The 21,448-nt window shown below is 45.4% G+C and overlaps 1 protein-coding gene across 4 annotated transcripts in view; it reads left to right on the top strand.

Annotated features, from left to right (window-relative positions):
- The window catches only part of LOC129697565 (CSC1-like protein 2), a 138,134-nt gene that overhangs the window by 102,047 nt on the left and 14,639 nt on the right, over nt 1-21,448 (top strand). For all 4 annotated transcript variants that reach the window (XM_055636238.1, XM_055636235.1, XM_055636239.1 and 1 more), the window contains 6 exons: nt 1,531-1,684; nt 2,675-2,781; nt 5,810-5,896; nt 9,912-9,977; nt 10,889-11,051; nt 15,684-15,789. In XM_055636238.1, coding sequence (XP_055492213.1) covers nt 1,531-1,684; nt 2,675-2,781; nt 5,810-5,896; nt 9,912-9,977; nt 10,889-11,051; nt 15,684-15,789 — 683 coding nt within the window. The remainder of the gene's footprint in view (nt 1-1,530; nt 1,685-2,674; nt 2,782-5,809; nt 5,897-9,911; nt 9,978-10,888; nt 11,052-15,683; nt 15,790-21,448) is intronic.

The raw sequence follows: 21,448 nt of genomic DNA on the forward strand, positions 1-21,448 counted from the left end.
CAATTGCAGTGGGACTGGAAGTTTAGAGCGCCCAGGTCGCAGCGGAGTAGATGACAAGAAATTGAATTCAACCATGCAGACAGAGCAAGCATCAGAAACTGGGCAGATATGTTGATATTCAATTTTACACTGGAACAGTAACACTGCAATGCTGAAAGAAAAATCTATATTCTGCACTGTTATTTTTCTCTTCGCTCTTCTCGTTGTACTTGTGTCGAAACAAGGAACTGCAGATGCTGGTTTGCCAAAAAAAGACACAATGTTCTGGAGTAACATTGTGGGTCAGGCGGCATCTCTGGAGGACATGGATCAGCCTGACGAGGGATCCAGCCCGAAATGTCACATATCCATATTCTCCAGAGATGCTGAGTGACTCCAGCAATTTGTGTCTTCTGTTGTACTCGCTTAAAAGCACGTAACAGCTTTTCACTGTGTCCCTGCGCACGTGACAATAATAACCCAATACCCATTGTTGATATAAAAGTGGGTGGTTTTGGAGAGAGTGAAGATGGTTGTGAACGATTGCAGCAGGATCTTGATCGATTGGCCAGGTGGGCTGAGGAATGGTAGATGGAATTTAATACAGAGAAATATGAAGTGTTGCATTTTGTGAAGTCTAACATGGGCAGTACCTACACAGTGAATGGTCGGCCTCTGGAGTGTGTTGTAGAGCAGAGGGATCTAGGAGTGCTGGTGCATGGTTCCTTGAAGGTGGAGTCAGAGGTAGATAAGGTGGTCAAAAAGGCTTTTGGCACATTGGCTTTGATCAGTCAGAGTATTTTTATAGAAGTTGGGAGGTCGTGTTGCAGTTGTATAAGACGTTGGTGAGGCCACATTTAGTGTATTGTGTTCAGTTCTTAATAGGATAGTTGCTGTCAAGCATGAAAGGGTACAAAGAAGATTAATGGGAATGTTGCCAGGATTAGAGGGTGTGAGCTATAGAGAGAGGTTGAGCAGGCTGGGACTCTATTCCTTGGAGTACAAGAGGATGAGGGGTGATCTTATAGAGGTATAGAAAACCATGAGAAGAATAGTTCGGGTACATGCACAGCCTGTTGCCCAGAGTAGGTGAATAGAGGATCGGAGGACATAGCTTTAAGATTTAAGGGGAAAAGATTTAATAGGAATTTGAGGGGTAACTTTTTCCACATAAAGTATGGAACAAGCTACCAGAGGAGCTAGTTGAGGCAGGGACTATCCCAAAGTTTAAGAAACAGTTAGACAGGCACATGGATAGGAAGGGTTTGGAGGGATATGGGCCAAAGGCGGACACGTGGAACTAGTGCAGCTGGGACATGGAGGCTGGTGTGTGCAAGTTGGGCCGAAGGGCCTGTTTCCACTCTGTATGACTCTATGAAGCAATTCCCATTGGTTCAGTTGGCCTGGGCTTGTTACCAGAACTTGTCTTTATCTACTGGGTGGATCCAACATACTTGCTTTTCAGCAATGTTTACTTTGGTCATCAGTTGTATGTTGGACTATGTAGCTGTGTATTGCGGTAACTTAAAACCTTTTGTTTTCCTTACGCAGGGAAAACCTCCCACTGAAGGGAATATCATGGTGGCTCCGATGCTTCATCATCAACTCCGTCCTTTTCATTCTACTCTTCTTCTTGACCACCCCGGCCATTATCATTACTACAATGGACAAGTTCAACGTCACAAAGCCTGTTGAGTATTTAAATGTGAGTTTCCTATTTTGATTGAATTAATTGAAAAGGGCACCACATGTGAATATGCCCACCAAGTCCACGCCCGAACATCGAACACCCGTTTGCGCTTGTTCTATGTTATCCCACTTTCTCATCCACTCCCTACACACCAGGAGCAATTTTAGCGGCCAATTTACCGACAGAGACGCACGTCTTTGTGATGTGGGAGCACCCGGGGGAAACCCACGCAGTCACGGAGAGAGTGTACAAACTCTACACACAGACAGCACTTGGGGTCAGGAACAAACCTGGGTTTCTGGCGCTGCGAGGCAGTGGCTCTACCAGTTTAAATGCCTTGCCTTAAAAACCTTTTTGTTCCTCCATCCCCTTGCAACGGAGAGAAAATTAATGAAAAAATAAGTTGGAGACCAGTTTGCCCACATCCACCAAAATGTTCCATCTACACTGGTCCCACCTGCCTGCGTTTGGCCCACATCCCTCTAAACCTATACTATGTGCGTGCGTACCTGTCAAAATGTTTCTTAAATGTTGCGATAGTACCTACCTCAACTACCTCCTCCATCTGCTCGTTCCATACAACCACCACTTTGTGTAAAACAAAACGTTACCCCCCAGGTTCCTGGTAAATCTTCCCCCCCTCCATCACCTTAACCCTATGTCCTCTGGTTCTCGATTCCCCTACTTTGGGCAAAAGACTCTGTGCATCTCTCTGAGATCACCCCCTCGGCCTCCTGTGCTCCAAGGAATAAAGTCCTGCAACAACTGTGGCCATCATCGAGTAGCTGCCAGACCAATATTCCCTTCTCCGCGATGAATGAAAAGCTTAATCAAATGTGGCGGGAGCAACCATCAATATTTGGCTCATCTGATATGTGGGGTGGGAGGGAAGTTAGTATCAGAACTTGCTCTTTCCTCAAGTGGCAAGTCACGGCCTTTCAGCTTGAGGATTCCAAGCAGCCAGTCTATTTAAACTAATTTTCTTCTCCATTCTTGTCTTGGCAGAACCCCATCATCACGCAGTTTTTCCCAACCCTCCTGCTGTGGTGTTTCTCTGCCCTCCTCCCGACCATAGTTTACTACTCAGGATTCTTCGAAGCACATTGGACAAGGTATTGGAGAAACAAGGAACTGCAAGTGCTGGTTTACAAAAACACAGAGTGCCGGAGTAACTCAGTGGGACATGACAGCATCTCTGGGGACCATGAACCGGATTAGGGCTAACCTAGTCTCCTATTGTCGCACCTTTTGTCTTCTCATGAACTTTAGACTTTAGACCCCGTGTGGAAGCAGGCCCTTTGGCCCACCGAGTCTGCGTTGATCATCCCGCACACTAGCACTATCCTACACAATTTGGACAAGCCAATTATCCTACAAACCTGTATGTCTTTGGAATGTGGGAAGAAACCAGAGGCACCTGGAGAAAACACAAGTGGTCACAAACTCTGTGCAGACAGCACCATGGAACCTGGGTCTCTGGCGCTGTGAGGCAGCAACTCTTCCACTGTGCCACCATGCCGCCCATATCGGGATACTGAGTTGGATGATAAGCCATGATCATATTGAATGGCGGTGCAGGCTCGAAGGGCCGAATGGCCTACTCCTGCACCTAATTTCTATGTTTCTATCTAACGTTTGCCCACCGATCGGCCGATCAACCACCCACCCCTCACCTCACCTGTATCCGCCTATGACTTGCCAGGCTTTGTCCTTGCCTCTCTTCCAGCTGTCTCCCCCACCCCCCCAACACCACGAGTCTGAAGAAGGACCCCTTAAACAAATGTTCCATGTTCCCCAGAGAAGCTGCCTGACCCGCTGAGTTCCTCCAGCAATTTGTTTTTGAACAAGGTATTTTTATTTCTGTTATGTCATGAGACGTGTTAACCTTTTTATTTGCACATCAAAACTTGCTGGCTTTGAATCCCGCATAGTTCTGTGACTGGGTGACTTGTGAATGTGGGATTTGACATTGACTCATTTTTCCGGGAGTAGGACGGTGTTTTATAATTCAGGTGCTGGGACCAAAGTGATCTTGAGATTCGCAGTCAATGACACTGGTCTTTTAGTTCTTAAAAATGAAGGTTGGTTTGTCGGAGTGGTTCTTTAATATTCGAGTCATAGTGCCAGCACGGAAACAGCCACTTTGACCAAACTCGCCCATGCTGATCAAAATGCTCCATCTACACTAGTCCCAACTGCCCGTGTTTGCCCCAAATCCCTCTAAACCTTTCCTATGCATGTACCTGTCCAAATGTGTGTATTATATGGTGTTATAGTACCTGCCTCAACTACCTCCTCGGGCAGCTTCTTCCATGTACCCATGTGTGAAAAGTTGCTGCTCGGGTTTGTAATAAATTTCCCCCTCACTTTAAACCTATGCCTACAGTCCTATAGGCCTATGGCCTACAACCTATGTTCTTGGTTTACCTAGTCCAGGTTAAATAAAACTCTGTGCTGCATTCACCCCATCTATTCCCACCATGATTTTATAAACCTCTATATAAGACCTCCTGCTTTCCAAGGAATAAAGTCCTAGCCTGTCCAACCTCTCCCTACAACTCAGGCTCTCGAGTCTTGGCAACATCCTCATGAATCTTCTCTGCACTCTTTCCAGCTTAATCCTCCATCCTTCCTATGCCAGGGTTGACCAAGATAATTGGTGGATTTCAATTCCACTCATCCGTGAAGCAGAGGGAAGTTGGGTATAGGGTCCTGCTGAGCAACTTGATGTATTAAGCTCCTAATTTTCATGGTGGTCTAAATAAAAATATAACGTGGGAGCAATGAGGAAGCAGAGCGAAAATCCCCACCGTCAATCTGGTAGGAAACTCACTTTGGGTTGCTGTCCCACTTATCTCTGAGATCTGGTGCGCCAACAAATTGTCATTGTTCAGCCCACTGAATGTGGCAGAATCTGAAATAGACCAACTCCGTTGTCTAGGTTTATTATCGTCACGTATACCGAGGTACGGTGAAAAGCTTTCCGATGCGATCCGATCAGATAATACTATACATAAAGACAACTCAAATTCAATAGGTAGAGCAAAGGGGGAGATACAGAGTGCAGAATACAGTTCTCAGCATTGTAGCGCACCAGTTCCACAGACAAAGTCCAATGTCCGCAATGGGGTAGAGGTGAATCGGACAGTGCCCTAGCTTATGGAAGGGCCGTTCAGAAACCTGACAACAGAGCGGAAGAAGTTTTTCCTGAGTCTGGTGGTGCGCGCTTTCAAGCTTCTGTACCTTCTGGCAGAAGGGAGCGGGGAGAAGAAGGAATGACCAGGGTGGGACAAGCCTTTGATTATGTCGGCTGCTTTTACGAGGCAACATGCAGTGCAGAAGGAGTAGATTGTGGGAAATCTGGTCTATGTGATGGACTGGGCCACATCTACAACTTACTGAGAGAAAAGAGGCAAAAGTCGGGAAGCTTGTCACTGTATCTTGGTGCACTTGATGATGATAATCCAATGCCAGATCTTTACTGCTCTGTCGATTGCTCTTCTGCATCTTGCCACGGCTGCTCAACTGTGTTCATACTTTGTGCTGTCGCCAATTAGTAATGTAACTAGTTTTGCTTTTGCGAGAACCCATCTGTTTTCTCAGTCACCTGGTGGAGCTGTGTAACTTCACCTTCACTTTAAACCACTTTAGTTTATCTCTGGTACACAAAAATGCTGGAGAAACTCAGCGGGTGCAGCAGCATCTATGGAGCGAAGGAAATCGGCAACGTTTCGGGCCGAAACCCTTCTTCAGACTGATGGGTTATCTGATGATAGTTTATCTTTGTCCTAAGTGTGCAATAATATGGGTCGGATTTTAACGACACAAGGAATTCCAGATGCTGGAATGTTGAGCAAACGTTGGTGCAACTCAACGGATCTGGCAGCGACCAGGGAGGGGAAGGGCAGGCAACGTTTTGGGGTTGGGACCCTTCAACAGACTTCTGGTTTGGAGTGCGTCTCGTTCAAAATCCAACATTGCAGCTTTATTTCTTCCTTATTTCAATTGTCAGCCTGAATTATACATGTCTCTGCAAATATCAGTTGAAGCTCGGTGGTTTAAGAGTGGGGGTTGGGGAGGGGGGTTGGGGTCTGTCTCCAGGTTCTGTGCAATGTTTTATCTCTCCTCTATATCTTGCAGGTCAGGGGAAAACCGGACAACAATGCACAAATGCTACACGTTCCTTATCTTCATGGTTTTAATTCTCCCATCACTGGGTCTCAGCAGGTGAGTTGGTTGTTTAAGAATAAAGGCTATGTATTCAATGTACAAACGTGATTTGGTGTATTGTGTTCAATTTTGCATTTGAGATATCGTCTTCAATTTTTGCACCTCCTACTATAGGAAGGATGTTGTTAAGCTGGAAAGGGTGCGGAGCAGACTTACAAGAATGTTGCCAGGACTTGAGCTATAGAGGTTGAGCAGGCTCGGACTGCATTCCTCACAGTGCAGGAGGCTGAGGGGTGATCTTAGAGCTGCATAAAAAAGATCACGGGAATAGATTGGGTGAAACCCAGAGTTGGGGAATCGAGGAGTAGGGGGCATAAGTCTGTGGGAAGGAAATATGTAATAGGATCCTGAGGGGCAACTTTTTTCACTCGGGTTGGTATATGGAACAAGGTGACGGTGGAGGTAGTTGAGACCTTTAAAAGACATTAGGACAGTTACATCAGAGCTGCCAACTCACACGCATTGAGCGTGGGACTCGCGCATTTCGCCCAATTGTCTCACGCTGATTTCTATGTTTCACGTCAATTCTATGTTTCAAGCTCCCCCTTTTATCTATGTTTCTATGCTTGAGTATATGGCAATAAAACTCGACCACTTGATTTTGAACCATTCATTAAATGGTGGAGGTATAATGTAGTCATAGAGTGATACAGTGCGAAAACAGGCCCTTCGGCCCAACTTGCCCACACACGCCAGCATGTCCCAGCTGCACTACCTGCTTTTGGTCCATATCCCTCCAAACCTGTCCTATCCATGTATCAGGCTAACTGTTTCTTAAATGTTGGGATAGTCCCTGCCTCAACTACCTCCTCTGGCAGCTTGTTCCATACACCCACCACCTTTTGTGTGGAAAATGTTATCCCTTAAAAATACTTCAAACAAAAAACATTGAAATCATACTTCTACAATGTACTAAAACATGATTTTAGCACCTCAAATTTCAAAACGTCCCTACCATGGGAGGGGAGGCCACCCCTCTCCCACACCCTCCCCCCACTCAGTCAATCCACTCCCACACCGGGTACCCACTAAGCCAGTGATTACTGATCTCTCAGCCCCCCCACTTTCAAAAATGCTCCACGGCCCCTGGTTCAGACAGAGAGCACTTCCAGATGTGAGCGGGGAACTGAGTAAGGCCACTTGTCCATGATGTCTGGATCCCAATGCTCAGTGCTTCGTGTTTCGGAATTGATGTCTGGATCCCAATGCGACTTTGGGTGGGGTGGGGAATATTAAATTCGTGACGGTGTTCGGAGTATTTATTGGCTAATAAATTTATGATTTGTTAATCAGCTCGGTGTCAACTCCCAATGCCCATAATGCTACAGTTTATATGAATCCACGGTGTTGTATTGATTATGGGCAAACCCAGCCCAGGGGATGGGATAAGTAGTAATATTAAAATGGCCAGTGCAGGTGTCAGGCGCAAATGTTTGTCCACTTGCCACAACCTCCACAGTCCCGATAACCCCTTTTTCCATATCCCTCCAAAAATGTTAAATATTGGGAAATGTAAAGCGTGGGATTGTCATTTTGCCACCAACTAGGGGTGAAAATCCTCGTTATGGCAGCTTGTTTCCATACACCCCCACCCTTTTGTGTGGAAAATGTTATCCCTTAAAAATACTTCAAACAAAAAACATTGAAATCATACTTCTACAATGTACTAAAACATGATTTTAACACCTCAAATTTCTAAATGTCCCTACACCCTCCCCCCACTCAGTCAATCCACTCCCACACCGGGTACCCACTAAGCCAGTGATTACTGATCTCTCAGCCCCCCCACTTTCAAAAATGCTCCACGGCCCCTGGTTCAGACAGAGGGCACTGCCAGATGTGAGCGGGGAACTGAGTGAGGCCACTTGTCCGTAATGTCTGGATCCCAATGCTCAGTGCTTCGTGTTTCGGAGTTGGCTAATGTTATTGATTTGTAATTAGTTGACAAAATCTTAATTTATTAATCCAGAATATCCAGGGGGATGGGATAAGTGTAATATTAAAATGGCATGCAAGGTGTCAGGCTGTCTGTCACAACATACAGCCCGATAACCCATTATTTCCTTCAGTTAAATATTGGGAATGTAGCAATATTGTCATTTGCCACTCGACTATTATGTTTGTTTACCACCGACTATTTCTAACCCCCCCCCCCCCCCCCCCCGCAAATTCCTTTGACAGGTTGAATAGAAATGTCCCCAATCTTGCTGTTTTATTAATTGAACACATAGATAAACATCCTCAAGGAGTGTAATCAGATGGAAACTGATTCAGATGTGATGTTTAAGAGCTTGTTCAAAGAAGGGGCATATTTTAAAGGAGTGATAGATATACTTGCAGGGGAATGTGTGAGGAGGTTATTATTTTCTTTAGTTTTAGCTTGAACCAGCACATCTGAAGATTCAAAGTTTGATATAGTAATTGTGCTGATACTGGCTCCAACCAACCACGTAATGAATATCATCCATTCTGGAGGTTTTATTTTCCTGATACTATTTAAACTTCACAATTTGCACTCGGTACATGTTAACTGTAATATAATAATGTATGCATGTTGGTAGGTGCAATCAAAACAAAGATATTTTTATCATTGTTGGGTTATGAATACCACAGAAAATATGATGTACTCTCAAGATCACGTTAAATAGAATATTATTGCTTAAATATATAGTTATTGGATTTTGCATTTCGGAAAAGCCCCAGTGAGAGGAAGACAGCAAAATACTGAAAATATTGGGGGTGAAAATGACTTCAGGACAATTTGTTAGGAAAATGAAGGAAATTGTAACAGAATACGTATACAGCTGAATGAGTATAATTTTATGGATGAGAAATTGTGTTCAACCAATTGATGAGTTCTTTGACAAAGTAACAAGCATGTTAGATAACAAGGAAGCCAATGGATGTAGCAAATTTTGTCTGTAAAGTGCCCCATAAAAAATTGCAACATTAGATAAGCACCTGTGGACTTGAACGTAATGGGTTAAGTCCAGGGGGTCAGATATGGGGCTTTTTATATGTGGGCCAGATATATTGTCAGTGCAGAGGGGCTACGAGCAAGGCCAAGTGTGCATCCAGTCAAGGTCTGGAATAGTACTAGGTGTGCAGTCAAAGCTGGGACCAGGGTAGTGTTCAGCACTGGGAACCTAAGCAGGTAAGCAGCTATGATCAGGGTAGACTAGGGGACCAGGTGTAAGGTTGGACTCGGGGTCAGGAGTGAGAGAAGGTATGCAACTGGAGTCGGGGTCAGGAGTAGTACCAGGTGTGCAGCGAGACCCAGGTTGGTCAACATGGGCCAAGTGCTTGATTATGATCTGACTTCCATACATGAATAAACTAAGATCATTCATGTGCTGCACCTGTTGATCAGAGCCTGGCTCTACTGTGGAATGTAATTTAGCCTAACTTTATTCATAGCTAATCCAATTTAAAGCATAAATATTGCATTCAAGTGTAAGTTAAACGCTACAGTGTGCACCAGATTGCACAATTTCAAACTGAAAAATGCCAAAGCTCCGTACCAATAGGAGGGGGAGGCACCCCCTCTCTCACACCCTCCTCCCCCCTCAGTGGGTCAGGCAGCATCTCTGGAAAAGGGTCCCGACACAAAACGTTGCCTGTCCTTGTCTTCTTTAAATGTTTCCCAACCCACTGCGATACACCAGAGCTGAGAAATAGTTCCCTTGAACCTGCCTGTACTCTCTTGTAAACTTCTCCCCCGTCTCCTCGTTTCCCCCGTCCCCTCAACCCCGACTGAGTGTGAGAATTGCTTGCTTAATCGTTTCCCAAAACACAGTCAATGTGCTCTAGCAAGGTCTCCTGAAGGAGGCCCGTTTTAAACCATTGGTCTGAAGGTAGTGTGGAAGACAATGGATAGAAGGTTACCAATGAAGGCTGGCAACTCTGACTGCAGTGCAGTAATTACTCAGCACATCCACTCAAAGCTGATTTACAGTAAACTGGAACGCAAACTCCACATAAATCTCTAAGACTCTGCTTGTTTTGATTCCAGTCTGGATCTGTTTTTCCGTTGGCTGTTTGACAAGAAGTTCCTGGAAGAAGCTTCTGTACGGTTTGAGTGAGTATCTATCATTGAGTGATGCAAGTGCATGCAATGTCTCCACGTTTGCTGAATGTCCTAATGGTTGATCTGGCAGTGGGGTGTATTGGGAGTTTGTCCTCTGATACGGTCTGCTGACGGGTCAGTTTTAGTTTAGTTTAGACATAAAGCGCGGAAACAGGCCCTTCGGCCCATCGAGTCCGCACCGACCAGCGATCCCCGCACATTAACACTACCCTTCACACACTAGGTACAATTTACATTTATACCAAGCCAATTAACCTACAAACCTGTACGTCTTGGGAGTGTGGGAGGAAACAGAAGATCTCGGAGAAAATCCACGCGGTCACAGGGAGAACGTACAAACTCCCCGTACAAGAAGCTGCGTACGACCGCAATGCGCCTGCGTGCTGACAGGCCGTGGCGCTCGAAGATTTCAGACACTCAGTTTTTCGGAGCCCCGCGCGGTCGGGACCAGCCCCACACAACTCCGCGCTTCTAAGTGGGACTGGCCCCGCGTGGCCATACGGTGCCCGTACGCCTCAAGCGACCACGTTTGGTCGTGCCAAACGCATGCAATCGCATCCAAGTGGGACAGGCCCTTAAGGCATCGCCTCTCTGGGAGAGTCGGGAGTAGTTTAGTTTAATTTATTGTCACGTGTACCGAGCTACAGTGAAAAGCTTTAGCGTGCTAACCAGTCAGTGGAAAGACAATATGCGATCGAGCCGTCCACAAAGTACAGATGCATGTAAAGGGATAATGTGAATAAAGTTTAGGGCAAGTTAAGGTCCAATCAAAGATAGTCTGAAGGTCAATAACCCTGTAACTGGCATTTGGCAATGGCTCTATGTGGCTCCCCTTGGAATGGGAAAGCATGTTACATGTGGTGGTGATCTTTCACTAACTCTCAACTTGTCTTGTGTTTCAGGTGTGTCTTTCTCCCCGATAATGGTGCTTTTTTTGTGAACTACGTGATTGCTTCTGCGTTCATCGGAAATGCCATGGACCTGCTGCGCATCCCTGGCCTGCTGATGTACATGATCCGCCTCTCCTTGGCCAAGTCGGCAGCAGAGAGGAAGAACGTCAAACGTGTAGGTCTTGCTAATTAATTTCTCTTGCTCTCCGGGTATACCGGCCCTCTGCTACCACTATTCGCAAGGAAAGGTTACAACTATTATAAAAGTGATTTTGTAATTGTACATCAGATCCCATAAGATCCCATGGACACGGACACCCTGTTTAAAAGAGTGGCTAAGCAGACCTCGCCAGCATTGCTCTGTCGAGGCAAGGTTCTGGAGGAGCTCAGCAGATAGGCAGTATCTGGCGAGGAAATGGACAGGTGACATTTCTGGTCGAGTCCCTTCTCCAATCAATCCAAAGAGAGGGGCATCCCAAACCCAAAACGTTGCCCAATCTTCAACCCGTCTGTTATCAGGCTTCTGAACGGCCCTTCCATAAGCTAGGGTACTGTCCGATTCACCTCTACCCCATTGCGGACATTGGACTTTGTCTGTGGAACTGGTGCGCTACAATGCTGAGAACTATATTCTGCACTCTGTATCTTTCCCTTTGCTCTACCTATTGTACTTGAGTTTGACTTGATTGTATTTACATCTAGAATTATCTGATCTGATTGGATAGCATACAAAACAAAGCTTTCCACTGTACCTCGGTACATGTGACAATAATCAACCTAAATCGACGCGAAACATCGCTCCATCAGTCTGAAGAAGGTCCCAACTCAACGTCACCTATAGAGAACTCAATAGACAATAGACAATACTCAACGCATGCTCCCACCATTGATCTGAGCCAGCATTCTTTCTCCCACTTTCCCCGCACCCAGCCTATCTCACCTTCCCTCTCTTCCCATCCCTTCCCCTTGATAACAAAACCATTTGCCTCTAACCCCCAACAGATGGGTGCAGCTAATACAACCAGTAACTGGTTGCATTATTATTGCAAATAAAATGTGCAGTTGTTGAAACGACAGCTAGCTGACACTGTGCAGAATTGAGAGTGTTTTATTCAAGCTAATTTTTTTTATTTTTTGGTGTTTTGTTTTTCCCCCCAAAGTTTGGAAGGGTCAGCACGGAAACAGCCCCACTAAGTCCATTCCCAACCACTGATCACCTGTTCACACTAATTCTATGTTATTTCGCTGTCACGTCCACTCCCCACCTACACATTAGGGGCAGTTTTTGCAGAGGCCAATTAACCTACAACCTCGCATGTCTTTGGGATGTGAGGGGCAAACCGCCGCACCTGGAGGAAAACCACGCGGTCACTTGGAGAATGTGCAAACTCTGTGTGTGCATGTACACGCACACGCAACAACCAGGATCACGCAACAACCGGGCGCACACACTGCCCACCGCACACCCCACACCCCACACCCCCCAGACCACCAAAGATCAGGATCATTCCTGAGTCTCTGGCTCTGTAAGGCAGTAGTCCTACCAGCTGCGCCACTCTACCGCCCATAAGATAGGTTTTGAAGAAAAAACAGGCACAAATTTAACCTTGAGGAAGCAGCAATATTTATCAATATTGAACATCAATTATTAAAAATTAAAATTATACCATTATTAAAATGATACCATTATTAAAATTAAATCAATATTAATAAACACATCATCTGACTGCTTTCTAATCTTATGTAATGATGTGCAATAGTAATAATGTTATTTGATCAGAGTCTGTTATCTGGTATACAATAGCATCTGGTTTAAAATTGGGCCAGAAATAAATTGTAACCTGCCTGTTGCCTGTTTATAGTGCAACTTTGCGCCAGAGAGACATTGCCAAGCTGACAGTAGCCTGCAACCCCTCAGCGTGCCCATTACTTGCAGTCCCTAGGAGGTGAGGAAGGAAGAGACGGAGAGCAGCCGAGAGGAGGAAATATGTATTTTTTTAAAGAGAGAGGAGACAGGAAAAAGACGAGAGCAGACAAGTCAGAATGGAGTAAGAGGTGAGAGTAAGGAAAACATAGATGTCTAAGGCCAGCAATAAATAAACATAAGTTGCAAGAAGCAAGTACAGCAAGTGTTATATACAAACTGTATTCGTTATGTTGTATGGTTTTTCCACAGGCTTGTATTACACTGGATCAGTTGACAATAACCCCCTCAAGATCTGTTTACCAGCAACAAGTGGGAGTGGGGGGAAGCAGCCAGTGCAGCTTTTGGACTGGTGTACGTCGGAGTCCTGTTTCATTTATGAAGCTGGATGTTCGTGTCATGAGTTGAATTCTTTCCCTCTTTACACCCAGAACGTACCAAAACTGGCTATTGCCTATGTGAGAGACATGATAGTATTCTCTTTAAGCCATCACCATCTGTGCAAAATGACTTTGATAGTTTTTTTTCCAGATGGGGCTACCCAAAGATTGACAAATCAAAGTCTCATCATCTCAGACACCCTTCATGACCTCCCCACTGATTCATCAGATGTCTAGCACCTTCATCTGAAAAATCTGTGTTTTGGCCTTTGTTTTCTTCTGCCCTCATGTAAAGAATGTAGATACATGGAGCAGTTCAGCTTCCTTCGGCCCACGATGTCCGTGCCGATCGTGATGCCAAGTTAAATTAATCTCCTCTGCCAGCATGTGATCCATATCCCTCCATTCCCTGCATATCCATGTGCCTATCTACAAGCCTCTGAGAGGCCACTATTTTATCTGCCGCCCTGGCAGTGCATTACAGGCACCCGCCAACATATTTGTAGGCACCCGTCTACAACCAAATAAGAGGCGCGCTAACCCTGGATAGCCAAACAGTTGATTAGTAGTCTTCTCAGTTCAGACTTGTGAAGCATTTCCCCTGCAATCAATTGCAAGGCACCACTAAAGAGCAGATTCGCATTCTGTTTGCATTTCCACTTTTGTATGGCTTGTGGGATCTGGCTTGGCCAAAATGAATGTTTCCGCTATAAACCGCGGGTGTTACCATTAAACCAAATGCACTAATTGCAGGCTGGTGGTTAATCTCCTTTGTTTAAACAGCTGAGTTCAGTCCTAGTGGAAAATTCCCAGGCATTGATGTCTTTAATCTGTACATGGGCTTAGGCCCCATGTTCGAATGCTGATCAACCATCCACACTGGTTATGGTTTATTACTGCCAGCCCAAAGATAAGACTGACCTCTTGGTCTAGTGGTAGCTAAATCCAAGGTTTCCAGGTGTGAAAACATTATGGATTACCCAGTTAATATCCCCGATCTCACATGCTTGTGTTTTTATGCAAAGCAGTGCTTATTGATTGAAAGACACAGCATGGAAACAGGCTCTTCATCCCACCGAGTCCACATCGAACACCCATTCACACTGATTCTATGTTATCCCACTTTCGTATCCACTCCCTACACACCAGGGGCACCGTACAGAAGCCAATTAACCTACAACCCTGCACATCTTTTGGATGTGGGAGGAAACCCACATGGTCACTGGGTGAACGTGCAAACTCCACATAGGTGGCACCCAAGGTCGGGATCGAAACCAGCGTTGTTTGTGAACTGGCTTTGAACAAGTTAGAACTCAATGAAGTGAGCTCAGCTCAACTTGGTTTGCACCGTGGCACCTCTCCTTAATGTCTTTGCTCAAGCCAGGCTCTTCAGTTTAAAGATTTGTGGTCTGGTCCGATTGCGTTGTTAGGGCCAGAAGAGTTATGCTGCACAAAAACAAGCCCTTCGTGCCATCCTATTAACGATAACCATCAAATCCCCATCTCCAGGAATCCCATTTACCACCAGTTGTTTGGTAGCCTGTTATGCCGTGGCAGTTCAGTGATTGCCTCCATACTTGCATGTTGTGAGAGCCTCCGCATCCACCACCCACTCCGCCAGTACGCTCGAGACTCGAACCACCCTCTGGAGGAAAAATAGTCTCCATTACACTGTAACCTAGAACAGCACACAATGTCTGTGCCGAACATGATGCTGAGCTAAGCTAATCTCATCTACATGCACATGATGCCTCTCCCACCAGTGTGCATCCCTGCATATCCATGTGCCGATCTAAACGCCTCTCATGTACCACTGTCGTAACGTGCCTCCACCACCACTCCTTGGCGGCATGTTCCATGCACTCGCCACACTTTATGTAAAAATAAAACTTGCTCCTCTCATCTTAAAGCTATGCCCTCTAGACTTTGACATTTCCATTCTGGTGGTGGAAAAGGTTCTGACTGTCTACCCTATCTGTGCCTCTCATAATTTTATATCCTTCTCTCATGTCTCCCCTCAGCCTCCGACACTCCAGTGAAAACAATCCCAAGTTTGTCCATTGTATTATGTCCCGTTTTAACCCCTTTACCTTCAGCCTATGCCTTCCTGTTAAGCACACCTCTGCTTGGTGCTCAGTCCTATTCCATAAGGTCATAATAAGTGATAGGAGTAGAATTAGGCCATTCGGCCCATCAAGTCTACACCGCCATTCAATCATGGCTGATCTATCTCTCCCTCCTAACCTCATTCTCCTGCCTTCTCCCCATAACCTCTGACACCCGTACTAATGAAGAATCTATCTATCTCTGCCTTAAAAATATCCACTGACTCGGCCTCTACAGCCTTCCGTGGCAAAGAATTCCACAGATTCACCACCCTCTGATTAAAGAAATGTCGTCTAATCTCCTCCCTAAAAGAACGTCCTTTAATTCTGAGGCTGTGACCTCTAGTCCTAGACTCTCTCACTGCCTCCCCTTAATTGTTGTATGCTTATTCTTCCAGCACCAAGCCTATGAGTTCCAGTTTGGAGCAGCTTATGGGTGGATGATGTGCATCTTCACCGTGGTTATGACCTACAGCATCACGTGCCCCATCATCGTTCCATTTGGTGAGTGTTTCATCTTGGACTATCCTCGAATTGCAGCCCCTTCTGTTAATGAGAGTAAGTTCTCCACATGTAGAAACAAAGAACTGCAGATGCTGGTTTATGCCAAAGATAGACACAAAGTGTTGGACAGGCAGCATCTCGGGAGAATATACACAAAATGCTGGAGTAACTCAGCGGGGCAGGCAGCATGTCTGGAGAGAAGGAACGGGTGACATTTCGGGTCGGGACCCTTCTTCAGACGGAGTCAGGGGAAAAGTGAAACGAGACATGCTGGGAAACGAGAAAGGGAAAAGGAAGGACATCCTTGTGATTGAGGCAGTGCAGCGTAGGTTCACGAGATTAATCCCTGGGATGGTGGGATTGTCATATGAGGAAAGATTGAAAATAGGCTTGTATTCACTGGAGTTTAGAAGGATGAAGGGGATCTTATAGAAACTTATAAAATTATAAAAGGACTGGACAAGCTCGATGCAGGAAAAATGTTCCCAATGTTGGGCGAGTTCAGAACCAGGGGCCACAGTCTTAGAATAAATGGGAGGTCATTTAAGACTGAGGTGAGAAAAAACATTTTCGCCCAGAGAGTTGTGAATTTATGGAATTCCTTACACAGAGGGCAGTGGAGGCCAAATCACTGGATGGATTTAAGAGAGAGTTAGATAGAGCTCTAGGGGCTAGTGGAATCAAGGGATATGGGGAGAAGGCAGGCATGGGTTATTGCTAGGGGACGATCAGCCATGATCACAATGAATGGCGGTGCTGGCTCAAAGGGCTGAATGGCCTCCATCCTGCACCTATTTTCTATGTTTCTATGAGAGAACATGGGCCATGGGTGGCACGGCAGTAGAGTTGCTACCTCACAGCGCCGGAGACCCGGGTTCCGTGACCTCGTGGACTTTCTCTGAGATCTTATGTTTCCTCTCACACTCCAAAGACGTACAGGTTTGTAGGTTACTTGGCTTGGTGTATGTTTAAATTGTCCCTAGCATGTGTAGGATGGGGTCAATGTACGGTGATCATTGGTCGGTGCGAACTCGGTGGATAAAGGGCCTGTTTCCGCGAGGTATCTCTAAACTAAACATCTGAGGAGAAAAATGGGTAAGTGACTTTTTGGGTCGAACCTCATCCTCGGACTGGATGTGATTTGACTTTTCACTTGGCCCACACTGACCTCTCCTGGAAGATTACCATCTTTGCAGTGTGCAAGTAATTTTTCTTAATCAGTTTAACGATTCTTGGTATAATTTTAACGGTCGGGTAACTGTAAATGAAATTGTATTTTCGTTTATTAGTTTCCAGCTAATCCAAACATCTGTCGGGGGTGTGGATGTGAACATAATCAGTGTATTGGTCACAGTGCATTAGTGGTCCCCTTATTTAATTAAAATTGTTTTATGGTGCGGGCAATGGATTAACCACTGGAGGTTGCTCGGCAAAATATTATCCTTGTGCACTTTATTTGTGTTGAATGACTGATTGCAAGCTCCCCTGTGGGCTAAGTGGTTGTGCACGCCACGTGGTCTGTCCCAGAGCCCGGAGACTGGGAATGCTGCCAGTGCCAACTGCTAACAAAGCTAGCTGTCCTCAGCCGAGGTTAAAGTCACTCCTATGCTCTCGCTCTTGGGAGAAAATAATTGAATGGGTGTCCCCTTCCCCCGCACCCTCCCCACCTGAAGAGTCACTGCCTTTAATTGCCTCCCCTCGGTCATGACTGACAATGGGTGATGCATCCTGATCGGATGCAAGCCTGGGCGATGTCATATGGAGGACAAGCTGTTGCCCATGCAGCACGTCCCCCCCCCTCTCCATGTCGCTGATCGATCCAAAGGAACAACAGGGCCGTTACAGTTTGGCACCAGTGCTGTCGCAGGAGCTGCCAGCGCGAGGTTGTAGACAACGACGAACTGCCTTAGGAGCTCCGACTCCAGATTTTCTTGAGGTTTACTCCTGGAGCCTTTTCCATGACTAGATATGGCCACAAGGCAGTGGAGGTTTTAAATTCGAGTTTACCCTCTCCTGGATGGACTGCCTTCCCAGGTTGATGAGCCCCATCTGCCCGAGACTGGTGGTGGCGGAAGTGTCCGCCTTCCCATGCCCACTGCCCAACCCCACCTGAAGAGTCACTGCCAAGCAGCGCATTAACACGCCCGTCGATCCAACTTGCCCACGTCAACCAAGATCCCCCCCCATCCACACTAGTTCCACCTGCCTGAGTTAGATCCACATCCCGCTAAACATTTCCGATCCATGTACCAGTACAAGTGCCTTTTGAATATTGTTAAAGTACCTGCCTCTGCTACCTCCTAAGGCAGCTCGTTCCACATACCCACCGCCCTGAGTGATAAAGTTGTCCCTCTGGTTCCTATTAAATCTTTCCCCTCGAACCTTAAATCCTTTGTCCTCTTGTTATTCATCCCGTGACCCTGGGTACAAGAATGTGCACTTGCCCTACATATTCCCCTTGTGACTGTACACCTTTATAAGACCACCCCTCTGCCTCCTGCTCTCGTCAAGTCCCCGCCTGCCCAGCCTCTCCCTATAGCTCAGCTCCTCGAGTCCTGGCAACATCCATGTAAATCTTCTCCACGCTCTTTCCAGCTTAATGTCCGCCTGATAGCAGGGTGACCAAAACAACATCTTTCCTATAGCAGAGTGTGGATTCTAAGCAGGACGGGTAGTGCAAGTGAACACACACACACACAGGTGAGTGTGACCCCCTTCTGGGCTGTAGAAGGATTCTGTGTGTAAAACATTCACCACTCTCTGTGTAAAAAATGATTTTCTCATCTCTGTGTAAAAAGCGAGATGAGAAAATCATTTTTTACACAGTGGTGAATCTGTGGAATTTTCTGCCACAGAAGGTAGTTGAGGCCAGTTCATTGGCTATATTTAAGAGGGAGTTAGATGTGGCCCTTGTGGCTAAAGGGATCAGGGGGTATGGAGAGAAGGCAGGTATGGGATACTGAGTTGGATGATCAGCCATGATCATATTGAGTGGCGGTGCAGGCTCGAAGGGCCGAATGGCCTACTCCTGCACCTATTTTCTATGTTTCTATGTAGAGTTTATTTGTCTGGTTCGTGAAGGTAAAACTATATTTTACAAAACTGCCTGCATGCAGTCCCTGTCGGTCTGAAGAAGGGGCCTGACCAAATACGTCCATCTCCCTCCCCGCATGCTGCCTGACCCGCTGAGTTCCTCTAGCACTTTGCCTTCTGCTAAATAGCTAAAGTGTTGCTGGATACCTCTTTATAAAATTATTTTGGTCACCATTAGTACAACGCATGATGCTTGAGTAACTCAGCGGGTCAGGTAGCAACTGTGTCATCATAATCTGTTTTTAAAATCTCTTTCAACTTCCGTTATAGTTCTACTTTAGACTGAGAGTTCAAACAAACCCTCATCATGGTTAACTTATGATTAAGGTGTTTATAGGCTGACCAATTACAATATCTTCTTGCCATTGCAAAGAACATACAACAGTACAGTGTGTGAAGGAACTGCAGATGCTGTTTTTAAACCGAAGATAGACACACAATGCTGGAGTAACTCAGCGGGACGGGCAGCATCTCTGGAGAGAAGGAATAGGTGATGTTTCGGGTTGAGACCTTTCTTCAGACTCAGTACAGCACAGGAACAGGTCCCGCTGCCTATAGTGTCAGCGCAAAACATCAGGTGAAGGGGAGGTAGATTTAATAGGAACCTGAGGGGTAACTCTTTTTGCACAAAGGGTTGGTGGGAGTCTGGAAGGAGCTGCCAGAGGCAATAGTTGAGGCAGACACTATCGCAGTGTTTAAGAAACATTTACACAGGTACATGCATGGGTCAGGTTTAGTCGAGTCAAGAGTGTTTTATTGTCATATGTCCCAGATAGGACAATGAAACTCTTACTTACTGCAGCACAACAGAATATGTAAACATAGTACACAATGGGAGAAGAAAAAAAGTTCAGTGTGTGTGTGTGTGTGTATATATATATATATATATACACACACACATGTTGGGCTGAAGGGCCTGTTTCCACTCTGTATCACTCTGACACTGATTCTCCACCCTTGGAGTAAAGAAGCTTCTCCTCATTGAGCTTTTTTTTGCCTTCCATCACAGTGAGGAATGTTGAGGAGTCACCGTGGTGGACGTTTATGGTAAAATGTATTTTGTGTGTTCCGTTGCTTTTTATTAGTATGACTGACTTGGCAAACAAAACTCCTCGTATGTTGCACAACATACTTTGCTAATAAAGTCCGATTGTGATTGATCTCTACGATTCTAAGATATGAAAGCTCTGCCTTTCAAATTTCATACGTGAGCTGAACTGCATTTCACAAACTGTACGCATTGATAGTAAGCCCTTTATTGTCATATGTCCCAGATAGGATGCCCTCCACCGCAAACGGTGTCTAAGGCAGGCCGGGAAAATCATCAAGGACCCCTCTCACCCTAACCATGGACTATTTGCCCTCCTCCCACCAGGGAGGCGGTACAGGAGCCTCGGGTCTCGCACAAGCAGGATGAGGAACAGCTTTGTATATATATATATACTGTGTATACATATATATGTGATATATTATATGTGTATATATATATATATATGTATATATATATATATGTGTATATATCTATTATGCTCTCCCATCTGTATACATTTATTTATATGTATGTGTTTAATATATCCACGTTGTATATGTGTGTGTGTGTGTATTTTTATTTCTACTATCTTGCACACACACACACAGATGCTAAACTGCATTTTATATTGTATACTGTACTCGTATTTGTGCAATGACAATATACACACAATGAACTTTTTTTCCAGTGCCAATAGGGTAGTCCATGTATGGACATCCTGTGCCGAAGGGCCTGTTTCCACGCTCTTCACTCTGAATGATTCTCCACCCTTGGAGTAAAGAAGCTTCTCCTCATTGAAGAGATTGAGTTTTTTTTTGCCTTCCATCACAGTGAGGAATGTTGAGTCACCGTGGTGAATGTTTATGTTAAAATGTATTTTGTGTGTTCCGTTGCTTTTTATTTGTATGACTGACTTGGCAAACAAAACTCCTCGTATGTTGCACAACATACTTTGCTAATAAAGTCCGATTGTGATTGATCTCTACGATTCTAAGATATGAAAGCTCTGCCTTTCAAACTTCAGACGTGAGCTGAACTGCATTTCACAAACTGTACGCATTGATAGTAAGTCCTTTATTGTCATATGTCCCAGATAGGATGCCCTCCACCGCAAACGGTGTCTGAGACGGGCCAGGAAAATCATCAAAGACCCATCTCACCCTAACCATGGACTAATTGGTACAGGAGCCTCAGGTCTCGCACAAGCAGGATGAGGAACAGCTTCTTCAATAACACCATTACACTGCTGAACTCACAGTCCCGACGCTAGCTATCTTTTATGCTCTCCCATCTGTATACATTTATATGCCTATGTACCAGTTTAATTCATCCACATTGCACACATTTTTATTTCTACTATCTTGCACTTAGACCTGATGCTAAACTGCATTTTGTTGTACCTGTACTCGTATTTGTGCAATGACAATAAAGTTGAATCAAATTTCCAGTCGCCAAAGGGTAATCCATGTATGGGCATCGTGTGCCGAAGGGTCTGTTTCCACGCTCTTATCTTAATGCATCCTCCAAGTCTGAAGA

The sequence above is a fragment of the Leucoraja erinacea genome, chromosome 5, assembly GCF_028641065.1.
Source record: "Leucoraja erinacea ecotype New England chromosome 5, Leri_hhj_1, whole genome shotgun sequence".
In the NCBI taxonomy this organism is placed as follows: Eukaryota; Metazoa; Chordata; class Chondrichthyes; order Rajiformes; family Rajidae; genus Leucoraja; species Leucoraja erinaceus.